The sequence below is a fragment of the Phascolarctos cinereus genome, unplaced genomic scaffold, assembly GCF_003287225.1.
Source record: "Phascolarctos cinereus isolate Bilbo 61053 unplaced genomic scaffold, phaCin_HiC Scaffold_726;HRSCAF=1367, whole genome shotgun sequence".
Taxonomy (NCBI): Eukaryota; Metazoa; Chordata; class Mammalia; order Diprotodontia; family Phascolarctidae; genus Phascolarctos; species Phascolarctos cinereus.
The window spans coordinates 417,780,266-417,803,420 of record NW_027556098.1 but is presented as its reverse complement, the minus strand read 5'-3'; the positions used below and the strand labels follow the sequence as shown (position 1 = coordinate 417,803,420).

Here is a 23,155-nt window from a genome sequence, read left to right as displayed (position 1 = left end):
ATGGCTTCAGAATGTACAAAGCTGAAAGTTGGCTTTGCTGGAGATAATGCCTCTGGGGCTTTTGACCCTGCCATCATTGAAAGCCTGAGGCAGCAGGGTATGGAGGTGGGTATGAACCAGAAAGGGAGAAGGCCCAGAGCAAAAACGGTATCCCACTGTACATGATATAGTCACCACCGGGGACGACTTGGAGAAGATCCAGCACCATGCTTTTCTACAGTGTGCTCCATGTAACCCTTGAAGAGCACCCTGGACTATTCACAGAAAGCAATTCAAGATGTCCAAAGACAACAGAAGAAATATTCCATAGATATTCAAGAGCTTCCATATCATTTATATTATCCAGACTGTGCTGCTGCTACCTCTAGTTATAACACTGGCATTGTGATGTCCACTCTTCATCTGCAGCTCTGCCTGGTTTCAACTCCACGGAATAAGAAGCCCCCATGCTAGGTCCCCCCTGATGTCTCCTCCCTCCCCAATTTCCAGCTTCTTTTGGTATGTGGTCTTCCTCCTTGGGGGGACAGGGACCGTTTTTCTTTCTTATTTGTATCACCAGCGTTTAGTAAAGTGCCTGGCAAGCAGTAGACACTTAACAATTGTTTATGGAATTGAATCGATATGATACAGTGATGGTGTGACCCACATTGGGCCTGTCTATGAAAGTTATGCCCTTCCCCCACACCATTCTTCATCTGGATCTGGCTAGCCATGACCCAAAGGACACACTTATGAAGACCTTGAGAGATGTGACAGCTTCACTAACATAGCTGAGAAGGAAATAGTACACAACATCAAGAAAAGTTGTGTTGTATGGCCATAGACTTTGCACAAAAAAGCCCATCTAGCTCTTGTTTAGAAAAGAACTTTGAGCTCTCTGATGGTCAGGTTATTACTATTGGTAATGAGAGCTTCCCAAATGCAATTAACACTGCCTAGAACTTAATAAATGCTAGTGATTGACTTATTCTTAAGGATAGAGTCTTGTGGTATCTATGAAGCTGCCTTCAACTCTATCATTTAGTGAGATGTTGGCAGCCAAAAGGATATGTATGCCAATAATGACTGATGATACCCCCAAGTACCCACTGCTGACAAATAGAGATTAAAGCCCTAGTCCCCAAGCTTTAATTTATTAATTAATAATTAATTAAGCAAGGTTAATGCTTTCACACACACCCCTGTCCTGAGCAGAAATCTAGAAAACAGGCTCCAACCTGGCCTCCCAGAACACTTTCCAGCAGATTTCGATCACAAAGCATAATAATAAATCCAAGCCCCCCAATGTCCACTGCAAATGCTTCTAAATGGAGTATCCTGGATTAGGTTTTTTTTTGGGGGGGGAGAGAGATGTTGTCTTTGTTTTTTTTTTTGTCAAAGAGTATAATATGATAATTGTCTCAAAAAGAGAGGTAAGTTTGGTATGACTTTATTTTGTTTTTTGGTGTATGATTTAGGATTAAAAACAAGAACAATGAGGGTTGCAAGGAGTCCAACTATGTTGGAAGCAAACATCCTCAGAGTTCTCCAGCATCTTCAAGCATCTGATTGTACATTTTTTTAAAAAGAGTTTTGCCAAATATCATGTAATGCCTTAACAGGAAGGTGCTTGCCTCTATGAACTCTGCCCTGCTCTATAAAAGAAGTGAATTACTTAAATCCAAACTAAAGAGGTGATAGTACTGACTACCTATAAATTATGTAATCCTAAAAAACAAAACAAAGCTTATTGTATCTTCTGCCTTAACTTGCTCCTTTTTTTTTGAAAATATAATTGTCTCTTTTATTATATTGGCTCTGTTTATCCATAAGCAATCAATATTTTCCCAGTTGTTTACATGTGACTTTATTTGTGTGAAAAGTATTTCATAAGTGTGTTCATATAGTTCCCAACTTTGTGTTGGCAGGTAGACTCCCAAATATTTTATATTGTCAATAGTCATTTTAAATGGAATTTTTTCTCCCAGCTCTTGCTGCTGGACTTTGCTGGTAATATATAGAAATGTTGATGAGTTGTGTGGGTTTAGTCGTTTGTTAAACTCTGGAGCAATATTTAGTCTTGTAAGGTTTTTAAAGGGTCATTGGTTATCATCTGGGCTTCTTCCCAAGACAAACCTTTTTTTTGTTGTTTTTGTTTTTTCCCAATGCTTAAATGAGGCCAAGTGCAAATCTTCCTTTTTAGTAGCTGAAGAGTCTTGGCTGGTGTCTACTGGGTGCTCCTCCAAGTCCAAGTTTCCTGTACACCATCATATTTGCTAGCCTCACTCTCTTCTTCCTCTGCTTCGTTCTTCTCACCTACCCCTCTCTTGTACTTATCTTTCTCCTCATCCTTGTCTCTAGCTTCCAATATCTTTGCAAGAAAACCCCAAATTGGGGTCATGAAAAGTCAGACACAAGGAAAATGACTGAATAACATCAAGTTTAAATAAGTCACTTAATTTCTGTCTGCCTCAGTTTCCTCAGCTGCAAAATGGGAATCATAATAGCACCTACTTCCAAGTGTTGTTGTGAAGATCAGTTGTGAAATGGTATTTGTAAATTGTAAAGCCCTGTGCCTGGCACATTCAAAGTGTTTGATAAGTGTTTGTCTAATCCCTTCTCTCTTGGTGACTAAGGGAAATTCAGGTTATAGAACATGTTTAGGGGGGTAAAGGTGAGCAAAGAATGCTACAGTGTCTTTTAATAGACAAATGCCAGGTGGGGAGAGTTGAAAAAAAGCAAAGCTTTTCTTCTGATGTCCCTCAGTCCTTGAGGAGGTAGATACAATTGGTGGCAGTAACTTGAGTCTTCTGCTCCTAAATGCTCTTCAGGCCAATGGCCCTCCTCAGCCTCCCCCTGCCCACCATAGCCCAGCCCTAATTTTTCTTTCTTTTTTTCTTCTATTCCCTCCATCTCTGTGGAGCTCAGCTCATGAGATCTCCACTCCTTCTTCGGTACTGCCATACCCCTTATTCTCTGGGTGCCAAACTTGTTTGCTGTTTTATACCAAACCCAGAGGGCATGGGTGGGTCTATCCAGCCAATCAAAACACGACTTCCTGTGTGGTATCTTAATCAAGGACTTTTTGCACTTGTATGAAGCCTACATTGATTGATTTCATAGATATATTTATATGTGTTCACATTTAATTCACACCTCTGCATAAGTATTGAAGCAGCAGAGCAAGACAGCTGTCATGCACTTTTCAATGAGTATTCTCAGCTGTTGATGATGAATGGAGTAAGACACTAGACTGCCAAACATTTGGTAAGTGTTTTATGCCAGGAGCAACACGGGATGATACCTACAGGGGACGGATGAATCGAGCGAGGGTTTTTGGAGGATGAAGGAGACATGAGAATGTTTGTATGTGATAAGGAAGCCACCACTTCCTTAGGGAGAGATAAAAAAAAAGTGAGAAGGAGGGGATGAAAGAGGGGTGGTAGTCTGCTGGAGATGGGATGAATAGGATCTCTTGTGCATGTAGAGGGCTTTGTCTTGGTCAGAAGGGCATGTGAGAAAAGGATGAAGTTAGGGATATTGGTAGAGGGCTGGGGTATCATAGGATGTCTAATACCAGTGTAATTGACAATATCAGGGTTAGGGGCTGTCACTGTATCAGGTGACACAGTGGATAGTGTAGAATGGGAGTAAGGAAAACCTAAATTGAAATTCTACCTCAGAAACTTTCTACCTCAGGGACCCTGGGCAAACCATTTAGCCTTTCACAGACTCAATTTCTTCATCTGTATAATGGGGATAATAATAACACCCACCTCCCAGGATTATCATGACAGTAAAACAAGATCAAGTTTGTAAAGTGCTTTTCTCACCTTAACATTTCATATAAATGTTAGCTAATATTACTAGGGTAACTTCAAATGATGGAATCAACAGTATACTTGCAATTGTGCAAGGAAAAGGAAACAGAGAAGGAAGTAAGGATAAAACCTAAGTCAAAACATCAAAAGGCTAAGGATTCCTGAAAAAGCTAGGAATTCCTACAGAAGGCAGGCTTAGTTGGCCACCACATCCCAGACCAAGAAAGACCTGCCCACAGTATCCAAGAGTAGTGGAGAGAGCAGAGTTTAACCCAAGCAAAAAGTCCCAATCCAGAAACTGAGGCTAGAGTTATGAATGAACAGACAATGCCAATCACAATGAAGAACTATAATGAACTGAGGGAGGCCTGAAAGGTAAATCCAGAAGAAAATTGTAACTTCATCACATGTCCAGATAGATCCTGGAAGAAAAGAGTGACGACCCCAAGAATTGTGAGAGTGTCTAGAATTAATGAAGAAGTACTGCAAAATGTAATGTTAATAAAATGAGAATCATGGAGAAAAGAATGGGAAAGAGAATTAATAGCTTTGAATAGAATGCAATAAACTTTATCTAGGAACTGAATTGTATGAAAACAATGACTCTGTGTGACACCAAGAAATATTAAAACAAAACAAAATAAAGAAGTTGAAAAAGCAGGAGAAAATTCACAGCATCATACTCCCCCAATGAGATATGTTCTCTTGTTAGGATAATTTTGATCTTTGACCCTTTATAAGTAAATCAGGTATTAAAGTAAAAAATGCTATTTGACATTAAGGCAATGTATTTAGAAACTGCAAAAATAAGTTTTGATGAAAATATAATTTGATCAAAAATATTCTATACTTGTCTTGAATACAGTAAGTATAGAATGCCAAAAGTTCTCAAATGGGAGTGATGTTCTTTGTAAGATCATTTGGAGGTTCATTCAACTGAAGTGATATCATTTCACTGGCACTATGTTTTGCTTCATGTTTTAAATCCATAATGTTATATATGTTGTTATTCTGTTTCAAAATTTTCTTCTACTGTGAATTTTAGAATTTAAGAAACATTAAGAGAATGATGCAATTGTATCATTGGAAAATTTAACTTATTTTGATATGATTTATTGCATGCTATCTTCAAAAAAATTCCATGCTGAAAATATATTTCAATATTTTCCATATTGTAAAGAATAACCAAATAAAGTTTCTCATATCCTACTTATGTGGTAGGTGAAAGATGAAATGACTGAGGAAACAAAGGTTCTAGCTTCCAAGCATACTGATTTGTTACAAAATACATGCCAATTGCCTAACAAATTGGAACCAGGCCCCCAGATACAGGGGAAAATAAATTTTTTTATGCATTAAAAGCAATCAATTAAATAGCACTGGCTAATTGAGAGAAAACAATTAACCAGGATACAAAATTGGGTAATCTGATTTCTAATTGGAGGAAAGATTAGGACTTAGGAGAGCAAGAGCAAATACAAGCAATTCCCTGAAATCAGAAAAAGTGTTGTCCTCCTCCCTCCTCTCCAAGTGTCAAATAATCAAAGTACATAGGAAAGATAACTGATTGATCAGTATGGGGCCAGTTTTCAGATAAGATATGTATTGATATACTTGAGATGTATGATTGTGATAAAACTCCATGCATCAATCTTTGGATCTGATTGGGTTTCTGGTCAGCACAATCTAGGTCTTTTGTTAAGGATATCTAAGCAGCAGATACGGATGGTCCACCTTCCTAGTCACAGAGGGATAGGTTTGAGCAATGCAACAAAACTTTCTCCCAATTCCTACAATTGAATAAAGTTTTCTCATAAAACAGAAATTGGACTAGACCCATAATTGAATAGAAATGGAACTGAGCTAGCTCCAGAATTGAATCACAAGATGGAGTCAGCACGATTCATTCAATTTCCACTACCACTTGTTATTCCATTCACTCTTTCAGTGCAAACAGATGGCAACTTTAACTTTCCACCCATTCCTCTCTCATCTCTACTTGCTTAAACTTACCTCTTCATTTCTTTTTATGTCTGTCTCAGTGGACTTAGATTCAATCCTTTCAAAATTTGCCCTTTCTTGTTTGCATGTTCCAATCAAACATTTCACTGCCTTTACTTTCTTGATTTCTCTAGTATTTATTTCCCAATCATATCCCATACTATCTAGAAAATTAATCTTCACTCCACTGAATTTCTCCTTCACAATTTAGCTCGTTTTTATTGTACAATAACAGTTAATTGCAATAGTGTTATCTTTTGAGTTGTTAAAAGTTTGCAAATGCATATTGTATTCCAAATTCTTTAGATGACTTTGCTTTCAGTTTACCTAAACAATTGAATTCTATTATATCATTGCCAGAAGAAAATACTGTGGCAAGGTAAGACATTTTCTCAAATTAATTTAACTTACTTTCAAGGTGCTCCCTCATTTAAACAAGCCTCTCTCTCTTCATGGTCAAGAGAAGTTAATAATAGGTGGTTCTTAAGCAGCAGATAAATTTAAACTGCAGACTGAAAACCCATCTATTTAAAAAAACTTTTAGATCTCATTGAGAATACTTTAAAACTCACTTCAGTTCTTTTTTTTTTTTAGTCAGTGAAATAACCTTTGGATGGGATGATGGTGATGGAGTATAGGCCCTGAAAACCTTCCCCTCTCCCAACTTCCTCAAACTTTCCCACATGGTCAAGTCTCTGGCAAATACCATGTAGGAAAGTTCAAGGAAGTTTGGCCCAGAACGGGGAAGTGGTGTTTCCAGGGTCTATATACCCTATCAATTGGACCTGGACCCTGAATTCTCCCATACATTTCAGTAGCCCAGATCACTGGTGCCTCTGCCCAAGGCATCTGGTTCACCAAAGCCCACCTGGATTACTTAATAAACTCGCTAAATCCTATCTAGATTTTTTCACTGTTGCACCTGCACTCCCAGGCTCTTTAGCATTCCTTTATTCCATCCAAATCTGAGTCTTTTTTTCGTATGTAAGTACCAATCTTACCACCACTAAATTGCTCAGATTCACTTAGAATCTAGCCTGCTTCTATTGGCCTCACAAATAAACCTCAATACTTTATCCGAGACAACGCTTGAGTGGTCAAATTCTTTTGAGGCAGACTCCTGTTCCCTTACATTTTGGGGTTCCCAGCACCCCAAACTGCAACACTTCCTCTCTTTCATTGAAGCAATAGTTGTCACTCTCCAGGGAAAGAAAGAGAACACCTAAATACTATTTTTGTGTAACTTTCACAAAGTTTTGTTTTTATTTTTCCTTAAAACAAATTCTAAAGTAATTCCCCAAAACTTATTAAGATATTGCTTTCAAACCAAATTTTAGAAATTCAAAGTAGAGAAATTACGTTTCAGTCACAAATTGAGTCTCAAGTTTATAATGCCTGCCATAATTTGTGCAGACTGGGGGAAAAAGATTACCTTTTTTCTTATCTGTCTTGTCTGCCATCCTAACTTGGCCAGAGTTATAAAAGAAGAGAGAGAGAGAGATGCTCTCTTTTTGGCAGGTTTCAGAAATTCTGTGGGAAAGTTTTCATCATTTACATCCTTTTCCTTTTGGCTGATCAGGACACAGGAAAACCTCAGCTGGACTTACCCACACAAAACACTGACATTGCTAACATAGTGGATATTACACAAAAAATATATACTTCTAGTTTCAGGCTACTAATTTTTTGCTCTTTCTAGTCCTGCTTAACATGAAGATCTTAAATTTTTACTATAGATGAACTTGTCAGAACTGAAACTCCACCCCCTGCATCCTTGCAAATGTCAAGCCCATTTTCTGCCTTGTAGCCATCACAGTGAAAAGTGAAACTGAAGTTAGGGAGCTTATCTCAGTCCCCCTATAGCTGGCTTGGCTGAGGTCACAAGTACATTACCTTGTCAAGGGAAGCCACTCCTAGGAACTGCTCCAAACATTCCTAAAGTCCCTCTATGAAGAAGGCATCCATACTCCATGAGGTCTGAACCATTGGACCCCTCTATCTTTGAAAGACATGGGGAAACTATGGTCCTTAAACACACAGGAGTCCTCTGGAATTTTTGCCCTCAGAGATGACTGTTAAAGTTCATTCTAAGTTATGTGTAAGTTCTACAAGTCCTGAAGCACACAGAACTCGGGAATGTTTGCCCTTGAAGGTGACTCTTAATTGTCACCCAAGTCTGCACACTAGGGTCTACCCTAGAACACCAGGACTTGTAAGCTGGAAAGCAGGCCAAAAACCAGGCAAGTACTATGCCTTTCAAACAACATAAGTCTTCACAGGTGATTGCCATAACTTTTCAAGTTTCTCTTAAGGCTTCCCATGAAATTTTCCTTAATGACTTTAGGTTACTGAGGATTGTTTGTCCAAATGGACTGCTTGCATTGTCCATATTATTCCAGCACCCTGCTGGCTGTCCCAGTTGTTTTGAACCAGTTCTCAGACAGAAGGGAGTCCCTCCCTGGAGGATGTAGGGTTCCCCTATTTACGCTGGCTTTCTACAACTGCCATATGCCTCCTGTCAGTGTGGCTGTAGGTGTGTACAGGTACCCAGTTTATGTCTAAGGAAAGACCAGTGGTCCAGCTAGAGATGTAGGGACAAACAGCCCCTTAATGAGTTCAGTGATCAGAATAACATGTAATACAATGGGACTCAATTCAATGCAAAATTTTATTGCAAGCAATGGGGAAGACAGAAAAGGGGAGAGAGAGGAAAAGGGGACCAGATATACAACTCAGGTACACATCCTAACATACAGTATGTCCCTTAAAGGCATCACTGAGTTGGGACACACAGAGACACCAGTCCATTCAGCAGAAGGGGAATATTCCAGCAGGAAGGTGTGCACCTGCTAAAGGGGATTTTGTTCCCCGAAGTACTCTACTGAGAGTGAGGTTCTTACACTTTGGCTTTGGATGGCTTCCCCAGAGTTGGCCAAATTGCATATCAGAGGACAGGGCAAAATATTCTTTTGGGGGTTTACATATCAAGGAGAAAAAACAAGCTGGTGGCAAACAAAATATAATTTGGAGGGCATAACTGTATCAACCTCCAAAAATGTTACTTTATTTTGCCATGAATGAGTTCTATAAGCTTACAGCCTCCATTACGGGGACACTGTCAGAGCGGTCTTAAGACCATTAGCCCTACTATTAAAACAATGGTTTCCATGCATAGACTACCTTAAGGGGAAACTGGTCCAATCTTAGAACAGCATATAATTTTTAAAAGTCCACCAAACAAAACTGACCTGGAAAACAAGACTCAGGATCATCAGACTACCTGAAAATCATAGCAAAAAATTCTGTTTAAACCTGTTTCCAGAATTGATAAATGAAACCTGTTCAGATCAATTAAAACCAGAGGGCAAAGGGCCAATTGAAATAATCCATTGGCTGCCTCCTGAGGGAAAAATAAATGAAAACTACCAGTAATATCATAGTCAAAATTCCAAACTAATGGGTCAAAGAAAAAATATTTCAAATAGCCAGAAAGAAAGAGTTCAGGTACCAAGGAACCATAGTTAATATGATATAAGACATGGCAGCTTTCAGAGATATCTTGGAATATGAAATTCCAAATGCAATGGATAAAAGCTTGCAACCAATAACATATTCTGTGAAACAGTGTAATTTTCCTATGGAGGAAAAATGGGCCTTTAATAATGTGCTTGGCTTTCAAGCATTACTGACAAATAAAAAAGATGAAAAAAAAATCTAAAGATTAAAATTTAGATAATTTAAAATTATTAATGTAAACAGACATTGAGATAACCACAAAGTCAGGGTGAGGGGGTGGCCATGGCGCTCAGTACTCGGTTTGATGCGATGGACTTTCTCGGAGATCACCCTCTTGCTCCGGACCTCTTCTAGACTCCTCTGTACAGCAGCAAAACAGAAAAATAATGGCCAAACTTAGAAGACGACTTGAATCAAAATGAACAGAAGACAGACAGTACCTCTACAGAAAAGACACTAACTGAAGACAAGGTCAGATTAGAAGAATAGCTGCAAGAAACCTGGGAGAAGTACAAGCGAGCCTTAGCAGATTTGGAGAACTTGCAAGAGGAAGTCAGAAATTAGTAGAAGAGGCAAATTCTATGGCGTTCAAGGTTTCTGTAAAGATTTAGTTAGAAGTTGCTGAAATTTTGGAAAAGGCAACAGCAAGTGTCCCAAAAGAGGAAATAAAGGAAGAAAACCCTCATTTGAAGAACCTGTATAAGGGTCTTGTCATGACTGAAGTCCACATTCAAAAAGTGTTCAAAAGGCATGGTTTGCTCGAACTAGATCCTGTTGGTACCAAATTTGATCCCTATGAACATGAAGCCTTGCTCCATACTCCAGTAGAGGGGAAGGAGGCTGGCACCATTGCACTAGTAACCAAAGTTGGGTATAAGCCACATGGGTGAACCTTGAGACCTGCTTTGGTAGGTGTTCTTAAAGAACTGTAGCAGTCTAACTTTCTAACTCTTTCTTCCCCACACTCAAATGTATACAGCTTATTAGATGGATATTTTCTCCTTCAAACACTTCTAACATTTTCTCACTCTTCATGGAAGTAACCAGTGGCTCAACAGAAAATTCACCCAGTCTTGAAATTGCATTGTTTAATGAATTGGATAATTTGGAAAGTTTGCACAATTGATTTAAGTATTGCATATCTAAAGAACAGAGCCTCTGAGGCAATCTTGTAACTGTACAGTATGTTCAATGATGTTTTTACTGTTAATAACCCTGGCTATTTGAAAGGTATGTTCAGTGAATAATATGTCTCCAGGAATTCTACAGTGTGACTGGCCAGACAGATTTATGGGGTTGTTTTTGTTTTCTATTTTATCATTCTGGAGGTTTTTTTCTTTTGTACTATGAAAAGGTTATGAGAAAAGCTCTTTGAAATTGATAAAATGATTAGATCAAACCAACAGATTTTCTCTCCGCAACAAATTTTATAATAATCTTTGAGAGAACTGTACTTCAGTTCCTTGTTTATGTTGCTGTCTTGCTGGCAAAAATTTTGGTGGCTTCTAGCTTTTCCTTGGGGTACACTGATATGTATACAGTGCTGTTTATTCTGAACCATTATGTGAACTTCAAAAAAGAAGCTATTTAAATGACATCTAAGTATGACATATTATCCAACTATCACTAATAATTTCTCCAATATTTGGGTTTTGTTTCAGACCTTTAGGTAAATAAACCATTGTTAGTAGTCCTTTTCATGTTTACAGTTATCATTTTGCCAGTTAAGTAATTTGATTTGGCCCTGAAAATCTGGGGAAATGTTTGCAGCCTTTTGAGTGTTATATTTAAAAGTAGAAGTACATTGAAATCAGTGTCTGAAATAATCTCAACAAATGGATTTAATTTTACATTCTTTGGTAAGTTCTACTTTCCCAGAGTTTAGGAACCAAGTACTGGGTGAGATTTTTAAAACATAGTTTAAATTTATTATTTAAAAGGATTAAAGCCCTAATTTGCACCAAAAAAAAAACCAGAGATAACCGCAAAGGTAAATAAATCTGAACTTTGGAAGGGAACACACAATGATGAAGTGTTTATATCCTATTAAAGAGACAAAACAAATATTCTTCCAGGGTTCCAATATACTCGATGGTTATTGAAGGATTTAAATGAGACAGAAGGTCTGCATGATTTTATTCTCTTTTGATGGTCTTAGAACACAGAAAAAGGGAAAAGAATGTCATGGGGAAGAAAGGAAGAGGAAGAGGAAACTTACTATCTCACATAATACGCTGCCTGAGATGAAAAATATATTGAAAGAGAGGGAAGTTGTATGGATACAGACGACCCATGAACCTCCCTCTCATCTTAATCCGGAAGAAGGATTTTACACACACACACACACACACACACACACACACCTTACTTGTATTTGTAGCCCCACTGTTTAGCACATTGCCTGGCCTATTGTAGGCACTTAAAGCACTTCATAAATGCTTTCGCTATTCATCTCTGTAAAAAAAAGAGGCAGGCCTTTGACAGCACTCGTCCTAACTCCAATCATCTTCTCTATCCAGTTAACCATCAAGCTGCCTCTTGAGAAAATAAAAGGCAGTTAAAAATTAAACTGCAAAGTAAAATAAACTTTAATCTGGAAGAGGTAAAGCCAAAGTATCTCTAATGAAACTGAAGTTGTTACATGGTGAAAGTTGTTTTCCACCTAAATCCTGTATGATGCTGAGAAAATCTCGGTGAGAAAGAAGGAGCATTTGGTTCTTCCTCAGGTTTGTCCTTAATATCTTCTGATTAAAATGTCCATTTTGGACTAAGGGGACCTGCCCCATCCTCTTTATCTAAGCAATACCTAATTAACTGAGCCTCTCTGATAAAGAACTTTATTCAAAGGTGAGAGGAATATTATGCAGCTGTCACACAGATTCCTTATATTTTACCCCCTCAAAGTAGATAAGAGGTAAAATAGGACAGGGAGTGAATCATTATTGTCATGGAGGTCAGGGGTTTATAAACCACAGTGATCTCTGGCTTAGAAACATCTCCAGAACACATCATAAAACTTGAAGGTCACTTTTGGCTATTAAGTTCTACTTTCAAAATGCCAGGGTCTCCTGGGATGAATCCTTTAGACCCTAAATGACCCCTGAAAAAGTGTCTTTTTGATTGCCGAGAGAGATTTGGAAGAAATAGTTTGGTGGGGGTGTAGGATACCAGACAGCCAAAGTGTGGTATGCGCACAATGAATGTGCTTGAGGTTGCATAATTAATAAAATTGATAATGATAATGATGATGATGATGATGATGATGATGATAAACTAGCTTTTACAAAGCACTTCAAGGTCTCAAAGAACATTACAAATGTAATCTCATCTGAACCCAGGGACCTGAGTTCAAATCCTGCCTCAGATATGTATTAATTGTGTGCCTAAGGGCAATGTAGGGAGGGAGGGAGGGAGGGAGAGAGGGAAGTAAGCATTTAAAAATACCAGGCACTGCCCTAAGTGTGCTTTACAAATATTATCTCATTTGCTCCTCATAATAACCCTTCAAACTAGGTGCTATTGTTATTCTCATTTTGTAGCTGTTCATGTGTTTTCAGTTGTGTCTGACTCTCCAATACCCAATTTGGGATTTTCTTGGCAGAGATACTGGAGTGGTTTGCCATTTCCTTCTCCAGATCATTTTACAGATGAGGAAACTGAGGTTAAGCAACTTGAGGTTAAATGACTCTGGTTAAGTGAGGCAAAGAGGACTAAGTGACTTGCCCAGAGTCACACAGCTGGTAAATGTGTGAGACCAAATTTGATCTGTGATCTTCCTGAGTCCACGCCTAGTGCCTGCTCTACTGTGCCATCAGCTGCCTCCAAATAACTTAAATTTCAAGTTCCTGGATCTTTTAAAAGGTAGAAGAAGCAACACCCAAAAGAGAGTCTACACCTGATCTCACTTATACTGGCCAGCAGGAACTGACCATTGGGGTGATGAGCTGAGGCTGGTGAGGGGATCTGATAACAAAAGGGGAGTGGGTACCTATGTTAGGAGAAAAAGGAGGCCCACAGAACATAAAAAGCCTCTACCTGCACAATGGGGTAAGAAATGACAACAGAGTGATAGCAGAGGTTCTCAAAGCTTATTTTATATCTGTTTTGGCAGCTGAAAAGTGAATAGCTTTTGTACCGGAAATGATTGTGCAAATTTGTAATACCTAATGAAGGAATCCATCCTACAGCAGCCCTGGGAAGTTCTAGTCCCTACTGTTGTTCAGGAACTTTCTGTACTCTGTTTTAAAGGTCACGATTCTCTGTTTTAAAGTACAATATTGGTATCCCTGTTTATTAAAAGCTGCCAGAATCATTAGTATAAGGTAGAATCTGGTGGTGATCAGGGCACCTCTTACAGGCCCCACAAGGGAAACCAATAAAGTGTTTTATATGGAAATCTTGCTATTTTAACAATAGCAATAACACAGGTAGTGATTTTAAAATTCTACTGCACTAGCTGGAAAGGGAATCAGAAAATGGACAACTGAGATTGGAAGAGGAACAATAGCCTTGAAAGAAATGAAGAACCAGCACCATCTGGCCATTATGTAATGAAGAGACTCATGATATCAAAAATAAGAGGAATACCGCAGAGAAATGTGATCTGACAGTCATAAACCAAAGTCCAAAAATGAGACTCTCTGTCATTACCTGGAGCATCTAGTTGGTGCAGTAGATAGTGTTGGGCTCCAAGCCAGGAACACTCACCTTCCTTGGTTCAACTTCACCTCAGACACTTACCTGCTGTGTGACCCTGGACACGTCACTTCACCCTGTTTACCTCAGTTTCCTCATCTGCAAAATGAGCTGAACAAGAAAATAGAAAACCACTCTATTATGTTTGCCAAGAAAACCCCAAATGGGGTCATAAAGAGGCAAACAGAACTGAAACAAATGAATAACAAAAACTAGCCTGATCTAAGCAAGCCATGACAAAGAGAAATCCAAAGGTGAAGGGAACCTCCTACAAGTACTTAGGATGCAAAACTGCCCAAGGCTCTTAGAGCTGCTGGCTGTCAGTCACGTTCAATGTCAGGGAATTCTACTTGTCTCTTGATTGCCTGGGGCCAAAGGTTTTAACCCTGGAAGTGTGAGAGGATAATCTGGTTCAATCCTTTCATTTTACCCAGAAGGAAGATGAGGACTAGAGAAGAGTAGTGACTCCTATAAGGTCACAGGGCTAGCAGAGCCAAGCCATGTATTAGTGGTTATATGGGCCCCTTGCTGTGCCTTGAGCACAACACTCTATATTCCAACTCCAGGTATTTGTCCTGGCCATCCCTATGTCTGTAATGCTATCCCTTCTTACCTCAGTGCACAGGCTTTCCTGGCTTCCTTCAAGTCTCAAGTAAAATCTGAGCTTCCCCATGAAGCCTTTCCTAACCCCTCTTAATTCTAGTGCTCTGTTATCTCCAATTAATCCTGTATATACTCTGCATATACACTACTGTCTCTCCCATGAGATTATAAATTCCTTGAAAGCTGGGACTATTTGGGGTTGGTTGGTTTCTTTGTTTCTTTAGGGACTGGCCTTTCTTTGTGTGTCCCGTCCCTGGAACACAATAAATAAGCATTTAATTAATGATTGTTGACTAACTGACCATTTGCACATTTAGAAATGGCAGTTCAAAGAAACATGCCCAAAATAAAACAGCCTCTGGAATGATATTCATACATATTTAAAGAGGTAGAGGACAGCAAACATCACAGAGGTGATTATAATTTACATGATTATCAAAATGCATCTTAAATGTCACAAATATGAATTTTAAAAGGCCAGCATGTGGGCTTTTGTGATGGTGGACAATGAGGATGATTTACAGAAAAGTACCCAGATACCTGACTGAGCCATGAGAAAGTTATATTTCAGAACTGCAGATGTCTGTGGACATTGTTCTTTCAGGAGGTGAAAGTCAACCCCTGGGAAAAGACCAGCGTGATGGATTCTTCAGACAATGCCAGCTCCTGTGTGATGGAGAACACCAATCCGCAGGAAGAGGATGGAAGAAAGCAGCAGCACCCAAAAGTGAAAAGTAAGGTCATAAAGTGCCATCCTCCCCACTCAAGCATGTCTCCCTGAAGAGCTCTTGAATTCCATCCAATTCATTTCAACAAATTTGTTGATTATTTCCTGGATGCAAAAAACTCTGCTAGGAACTATGGAAGATGCAGAGAGGGATAAGAAACACATCTTGTTCTCATGGAATTTTACAATGGAACGAATGAATAAATGAAATCATATTTGTGAAGTGCTTACTATGTACCGAGCACTGAGCTGAGTGCTAGGGATACACATACAATGTCAAAGGCAGGCCTTGTCCTCAAGGAACTTACATATTATTGGACCAAGGCAACAATTAAGAGGAGTACTGGTAGGAAGAGTATTTTGGTTTGGAAATGATCACCACAATGGCTAGCACTTATATAATGCTATAAGTATTATCTCATTTAATCCTCACAACCTTGCAAGTTTATTATCCCCATCTTAGAGCAGAAGGGCTGAAGGGGTTAAGTGACTTGCACAGGGGTCGCATAGTTATCTGAGGAAACATTGGAACTCAGGTCTTCCAAGTCTAGCATTCTATCCACTATGCCAACTAACTGTCAGATTTAAAGGGGATAGTTAAATAAATTCCTGAGTGTAGATTGACACACACTTCACAGAAATAATGGCAGTAAGAATTTGACTATGGTTTCCTGAACTAGAAGGCCAGTGGGTTAGAAGGGTAGCAGAGAGAACACTCAAGATTCTGTTCTCTCAGCCATGGTCTCAGGTCTTGGTGGCGAAATAAATGAAAGGAAGACAGAAAGGAGTAAAGTAGGAAGAAAAACTAAGATAGATAACAAATAACCATAACAGATGAGACAAAGTATGGTAAATGGATATAGTAATGGATCGATAGAGATAAATGCAAATAGTAATAGATAAAACAAAACATGGTCCACCACACCACTTCCCAAATATCTCTATCCTTTCCAGCATCTGCCTCAATCCAGAACTGAAGGTCCCACCCCTGTGGTTCTGGATTCTGATTGGCAAGGTCCTAGCCTGGCGCAGTCTCAGGTTCATGGCCATCTTCATACCTTTTGGTGGTGGATATACTCCCATCACCTTCTCACGAGCCTTTCCACTCTACCTCTAGAACAGCAATTAAATGCACGCTACCATTTCTGGGAAGGACACATCAATCAACCTTACCCTTACTCCAATCATCATTGTCTCTTGATTTCAACCTCCAAAACACCCATCTCTGGCTATTTCTATGCCTTGTTTCCCATGTTAGAATATAAGTTCCTTCAAAGCAGGGAATGTCTTGTTCTTCTGTATTTAGCCCCAGTGCAGAGGCTGGCACAGCAAGAGCTTGATAAATGCTTTTCTCATCCATTTATTCATTCACTCATAAAAACACAATTTATGGCATAGTATAAGTGTCTGAAGAGAGGTGCAAAGAAAGTACTTTGGGGATTTCTTAGATCATCCCCAAGTTCTATTACTACATTCAGGAATTCCAAAATTCCATTATCTCAGCACTATTATTGGTCATCTATCTCTCCTGATGTGTTATGACCTGTAATCCTATTTTTCCTCACCATAACCTCTAACACTTCCTGCCCCACTTCTTTCCCAGGACATTGCCCTTACATTGGCTATACTATTCTCCCTTCCCTATGCCCACTTCTTCATGTATGAATTTACCTCTACATAAATATCTACACTCAAATCCCTTTCCCCTTTCTCTGACCAACAGTCACACTTGCCAAACCCAAACTTGGTTACTGACAACATCATCATCATCATCATCATCATCATCATCGTCGTCATCTTCTTCATCAATAACAAAATTATAGCTAACACTTATGTAATGCCTAGTATCTGCTAGGCACTGTGCTAAACACATTACAAGTATTATCTTATTTGATCCTTACAATAAACTTCATGACAATCTGAGGTGCTATAATTATCCCCATTTTACAGATGAAGAAATAAGGCAAAGAGGAGTTATGTGATTTGCCCAGGTTCACACAGCTAATAAGTGTCAGGAAGATATCTTATTGTCTCTCCTATCTTCTTCAACCCCTCCTCGGCACTTTATAAAAGCAGGGGTTTGAGAGGTAAACAAATAAAGAGTTATTATTCTATCCACCCCAATGCTGCATCTGGTGTTGAGTATGTATTATGTGCTCAGACAAGTGTAGTGACAGAAATTTATCTGATTGATGAAATAAATTAATGACAAGGTTAATTAATGATGAAGTTTATTAACAACCCTAGTTTAGTGTTTTTTTCATTCATCTCGAAGTTATTAGGAATCATCACACAGGCACTTCTGTCTGCTTAGGATTAGTCCTACAGTTTCCAGAAAGAACAGAAGGAAGGACACTCTGAAATCTAGCTCTTACTTGAAATAGTGTGTAAGGAAGGACACATTCAATTCAATAAGCCCAAAAGGAAATCATAGATCCATACAAAAAAGTTCATTTGTGAGAAGCCCCTATCCCCAAGACTTAATGTGGCCCCTGTAAACTCAGAACTTTGTGGACAGAGAGAATAATTCAGGAAGGATGTATGAACTGTGCTGTTGATGTGTGTGCTTACACCTTCTATCAACATCTTTCGATGAAAGAATAAAGGCTTTATCTTTTAACACTGAAAACCTTGACCAGCTACCTCATGGTCATCCGCTCTGTATTAGTATAACAATCCACCCATTCCTCCAAGTTCTCCAGCTCTGGTGACAGTGTGTAGTCACAATGTAATGTTATTGAGCATCTTCTAATAGTAAGTGCTTGGTGCCTATTTGAAAAAGGAATGGTCAGTTTATTAGCAGCTAACCACCGTCAGCTTTCCAAACCTTTTCATCCCTCCTCAGTCCTCTTCTGGCTCTCCTTTACCACATCTTCCGATGGGAAGCTTGTCTCATATTTAACTGAAAGTACTGGGGCCATTTGCTCAGAACTCATTCTCCCCTCCTCTTCCTCTCATATCACTCAGATGTCTTCCCCCTCTATTTCCCCCTCTATCCCTCTTTCACTTGAAAAGGTCATCCTACTCCTTTTCAAAGTAAGACCCTGTAAATGCAAAAGTAATTTCCTTCCATCCCTTCTTCTCTACCAGATTGCCCTTTCTATCTTCCCCATCCTCTCACTTATCTTTAATATCTCCCAATCTACTAGGTGCTTTCCCATTGCCTAGAAATCACTTTCCTTCTCTTTACTTATCTTGCCTCTCTAATCCTCAAAAAAAAAAAGATCCACCTATCCCTGTTAAGTCATTTTATCTCTCCTTCCTTTTATAGCTGAACTCCTTTCCTCTCACTCTCAACTACCTGGAGAAAGTCTTCAAGCCTCATCATTCAACTAACACTGTTCTTTCCAGAGTTACCAATGATGTCTTTAATTTCCAACTCTAAAGGCCTTTTCACAATCTTCATCCTTTTGGACCCTCCGCAGCCTCTGATAAAGGCAATAATCTTCTCCTTGATATTCTCTTCTCTCTAGGTTTTTGTGACAGTGATGTCTCCCTGTCTGACCACTCTTCTCAGTGTCCTTTACTGGATCTTCATCCAGGTCATGACCACTAACTATGTGTGTTCTCCAATGCTCTGTCTTGGGTCCTCTTATCTCTATATACTATTTCATTTGACTCCCATTTCATCAACTCCCATGGATGCAATTACTATCTTTATGAAGATGATTCTTAGATCTATTTATCCAGTCCTAAACTCCAGTTTCATGTCTCCAACTGCCTTTTGGACATCTTATAGTCCAGGTGACCAAAACTAAACTCATTATCTTTCCCTTAAAGTTGTTTTCCTCTGTCTAGCTTACCTATTAATGAAAAGGATGCCACTAATCTTCTACTCTCCTAAACTCAAACATGTAGGGAGTCCTTGACTCCCTGCTCTCTCACCACCACCACCCCTGCATATCTCATCAGTTGCCAAGGCCTATGAATTCTACCTTTCTAACGTCTCTCACATATGTGCCTTTCTCTCCTCTGGCACTGATAGGACCCCCTTAGTGGCCCCATCACCTCATGCTTGGTCTATTTGCATAGACTGCTGCTTGATCTCCCTGTCTCAGGTCTCCCCACTCTGGTCCATCCTCCCCTCAGCTGTCAAATTCATCTTTCTAAAGTACAAGTCTGACTCTCTCTCTCTCTCTCTCTCTCTCTCTCTCTCTCTCTCTCCTCTCTCTCTCTCTCTCTCTCCTCTCTCACCACACACACACACACACACACACACACACACCCATTCAATAAACTAGAGTATCTCCCTATAACCTCAAGGATCAGGTATGAAACCCTCTGTTTGTCTTTTAAAGCTCTCGATAACCTGGCCACTTGGTACCTTTCCTTTCTTCTTAAACCTTTCTCTTGCCTTCTCTACAAACTCTGTGATCGAATAACTCACTGGGCTCCTTGCTATTCCTGCAACATAACAGTACATTTCCCATCTCTGAGCATTTTCATTGACTCTCCCCCATATCTGGAATGTTCTCCTTCCTGATCTCTACTTCCTAGTTTCCCTGGCTTGCTTTGAATCTCATCTACTCTCACCTTCTGTAAGGAGACTTTCCTGGCTCTCCCTTAATCTTAGTGTCTTCAATCTGAGATCCTCTCTAGCTTTTTCTCTCTTTATCCTGTTTGCACATAGTTTTTGCATGTTGTCCCCTCCCCTCATTAGACTATGTGCTCCTTGAAAGCAGAAACTGATTTTCTATCTTTCATAGTATCCCCTAAGTTTACACAGTGCCTGGCACAGAGCAGGTGCTTAATAAATGTTTGTTGATTTGGCCTAACTAGACTTGAATAGTTTCTTCTATATCCACCACAAATACTCAGTATAGTTCCAGGCACATGGTAGTTGTTTTGTTAAATCCAGCCTCACTCCCTCCTGAGCTTCAGTCCCACATCTCAAGTGCCTACTGAACATTTCAGACTGGTTTCTCCAGTAAAATTTTAAACAGTAGCATCTCTTAAAACTGAATCCATTATCTTTCCCTCAAAGGTCTCTACTTCCAAACTTCTTTCTGTTGAAGGAGCTGCCAATTCTTCAAGTCTGCCAAGTTTGTGACTTCAGCGTAACCTTTTAATGTCTCACTCCACATATCCAATCAGTTGCCAAATTTTACCTTTTCCTCCTTCATATTTCTCACATATGGCTCCTTTTTTCCCCCTCATCACACAGCTAACAATTTATTTCAGGCCCTTATCATCACTGACCTATGTTAGATAAAAGCCTAACAAAAGACTGTTCTCACTTCAATTCTCTCACTACTCCAGTCCATCCTACGCATTGCTGTCAAAGTAATGTTCCTTAAATACAGCTGGTCATCATGTATCCCTCTGCCCCCTGCACTACAGTGGCCTTTTATTGCCTTTAGGATAAAATATAAACTTCTCTATTTAGCAGTGAAACTCCTTCATAACTTAGTCCCTTGAGACTAACTAGATGATTACTTCCCCTCACACATTCTGTGATCCAAGATACAACTACATTGGATTTCTCTGTGTTCTTCACACAAGACACTCCTCCCATCCCTGTGCCTTTGCAGTGTCAGTCCCACATTCCTGAAATTCTTTGCATCCTTACTACCACCTCTTGGAGTCACTCACTCCCTTTAACACACGCCTCAAGCATCATCTTCTTTATGAAGTCTTTTCTAATCCCCCCAAGGTTAGTATCCTCCTTCCAAATCTATCTTGGGTTTATCTAATTTTACTGATTTTTATTTATTCACTTTATATTTTTGCAGTGTATATTTTTGTATGTACTTTTTTGTTTTCGTCATTAGGATATAAGTTCTTTCTAAGTAGAGATTATTTCATTCTTTAGACTTGTATCCCTACCACAGTGCCTAGCACATGATGGACACAGTAAATATTTGTTGATTGAATGATTGAATAAAAATACAACACTAGAAAGTTCATCTTATAAAATCATTATAGTCTTTGTGGGGTCCGTCTCTAAATTTTTTTTTTTTGGTGAGTCAGTCAGGGTTAAGTGATTTACCTATGGTCACACAGATTTGAACTCAGAATCTCCTGACTCCAAGGCTAGAGCCCTATCCCATGGACCACCTAGCTGCCCCCATCTCTATTTTTTTAAATAAAATATTTGTGAAGCAATGAGTGACATTTTTCCCAAACCACATGTATTCATTGAAGTGTATCTATAGAGGATAAGGTTGTTATGTCTTGGGGAAAATGTTGCTGGCTTTCATCCACTACTGGCATGCCTATCATAGGAAGCAGAGATATGGGGTCTTCCAACATGCTCCATCCATTATTGACCACAGGTGCCTATGAGTAGCTCTTCAGTTGCAGTGTATTATTATAAATAAATGTTCATTTAGGTCTTCCTTGTCAAAACCCTACTGCCAAATATCTATTAGCCATTCTTGGTCTGTCCCTTCTGGTCCAAAGATCTTTCTCCTTGGTATCTCTGCTTTTTTTCTACTATGAGTTATAATCTTCCTATCAATCCTGAACTGCAGTTCTACCCTTTAAAATAAAATTTCCTTTTTCCCTATTTATCTGTCCAATTTTTTTTAAAAATCTAAGTAAAGTGATGAGTTCCTTTTGCAGCCATATCAATATCCAAATCAGGCTTCTTAATCTGGAGTCCATGAACTTGTTTTTCTTTTTTTATTTCTCAGTAACTATATTTCAATATGATTATTTTCTTGGTAATCCTATGGATTTTTTTTACACATTCAAATACTTCCTGAGAAGAAATCTGTTCATGCCACCAGGGTGACAGAGGAATCCATGATATGAAAAAGGTGAAAAGCCACGAATCTAGATAATTCCACCTTTGCCTCCTCATTTGAAAACACTGTGGATTTTCAGAATTTTATGCTTAATACTTTTTCATCCCCCCTATGCTAACTTCCCCCTTTAAAGTCATTGTTTATGGAACCCTACATGTCCGTTCTCTTCCGTTTTTGAAAAATTTTCTATCCCTAAATCTAGAGTGCCTACTAGACTATGCCTAGGTTTCATTTCTCTCTCCCTCTCTCTTTCTCTCTCTATCTCTTTCTTTCTCTCTCTCTCTCCCCCCCACACACACGATGGTTACTTCCTACCCAACCCACTTTTGAGGTTCCTATCACTACCACTACAACAGCCAGTTCCTCCTTCTTAGTGAAAATAAAGTCCAGAATGGAATTTCCCTTTATTGGTTCCTCCACATTTTGAAAGATGAAATTATTATCAAGGATAATAAAAAAATAATAATAATAAAACTGCTCTGTTCAGGCAGAGATTTCCATCAAATGTCCAGATAATCAAACTCTCCCATGACTACTTATACTTGCCTGTAGACCAAGCTTTTGACTTGTTCTCAAATTCCTTCTTTCCATCAAGGCAGTTTCTAGAATCTACTCAGATGACAATATCAGTTCTAGTTCTACCAAATGCCTATGCTGCTTTCTGATCCTGGTACTAGATTTCTCCCCATACATCTCTTTTGTTGAATCCTCCACTTCTTCCTAACCTCTCTATTTGAATTTTCTGCAAAGTTCTTTCCCTCATCCTCCTTGCTTATCTTTTTATACTTTGTCCCTTTGCCAAATTTATTTACTTCTTTGGACTTAACCATATCCAAATGATTCCCAATTCTATACTATCATGATTGCCCTTTAACTTGGGCAACACACATACATCTCCAAATGTCTATAAGAGAATTCCACCTATAGGACACTTCTACCAATTGGAATGTCTCAAGAGCATCTAAAACTCAACATGTCCAAAGCCAAGCTTATTTTTGTTTTATCCTGATTTCATTATTTGTATCACTGATTCTACATTCATCTCACATTCTGTGATTCAAAAT

General features: G+C 39.0%; 1 protein-coding gene and 1 pseudogene across 3 annotated transcripts in view; both read left to right on the top strand.

The window, feature by feature from the left end:
* On the top strand, nt 1-10,249 carry LOC110219882 (grpE protein homolog 1, mitochondrial pseudogene; annotated as a pseudogene).
* Nucleotides 10,250-11,920: 1,671 nt separating this feature from the next.
* LOC110219756 (putative small intestine urate exporter) overlaps nt 11,921-23,155 on the top strand; it is a 48,088-nt gene continuing 36,853 nt past the window's right edge. For 2 of the 3 annotated variants that reach the window (XM_078145953.1, XM_021003390.2), the window contains exons 1-2: nt 11,921-12,043; nt 15,220-15,349. In XM_078145953.1, coding sequence (XP_078002079.1) covers nt 15,256-15,349 — 94 coding nt within the window. In that variant the 5' untranslated portion in view covers nt 11,921-12,043; nt 15,220-15,255. The remainder of the gene's footprint in view (nt 12,044-15,219; nt 15,350-23,155) is intronic. The other variant, XM_078145954.1, reaches the window with a different exon arrangement.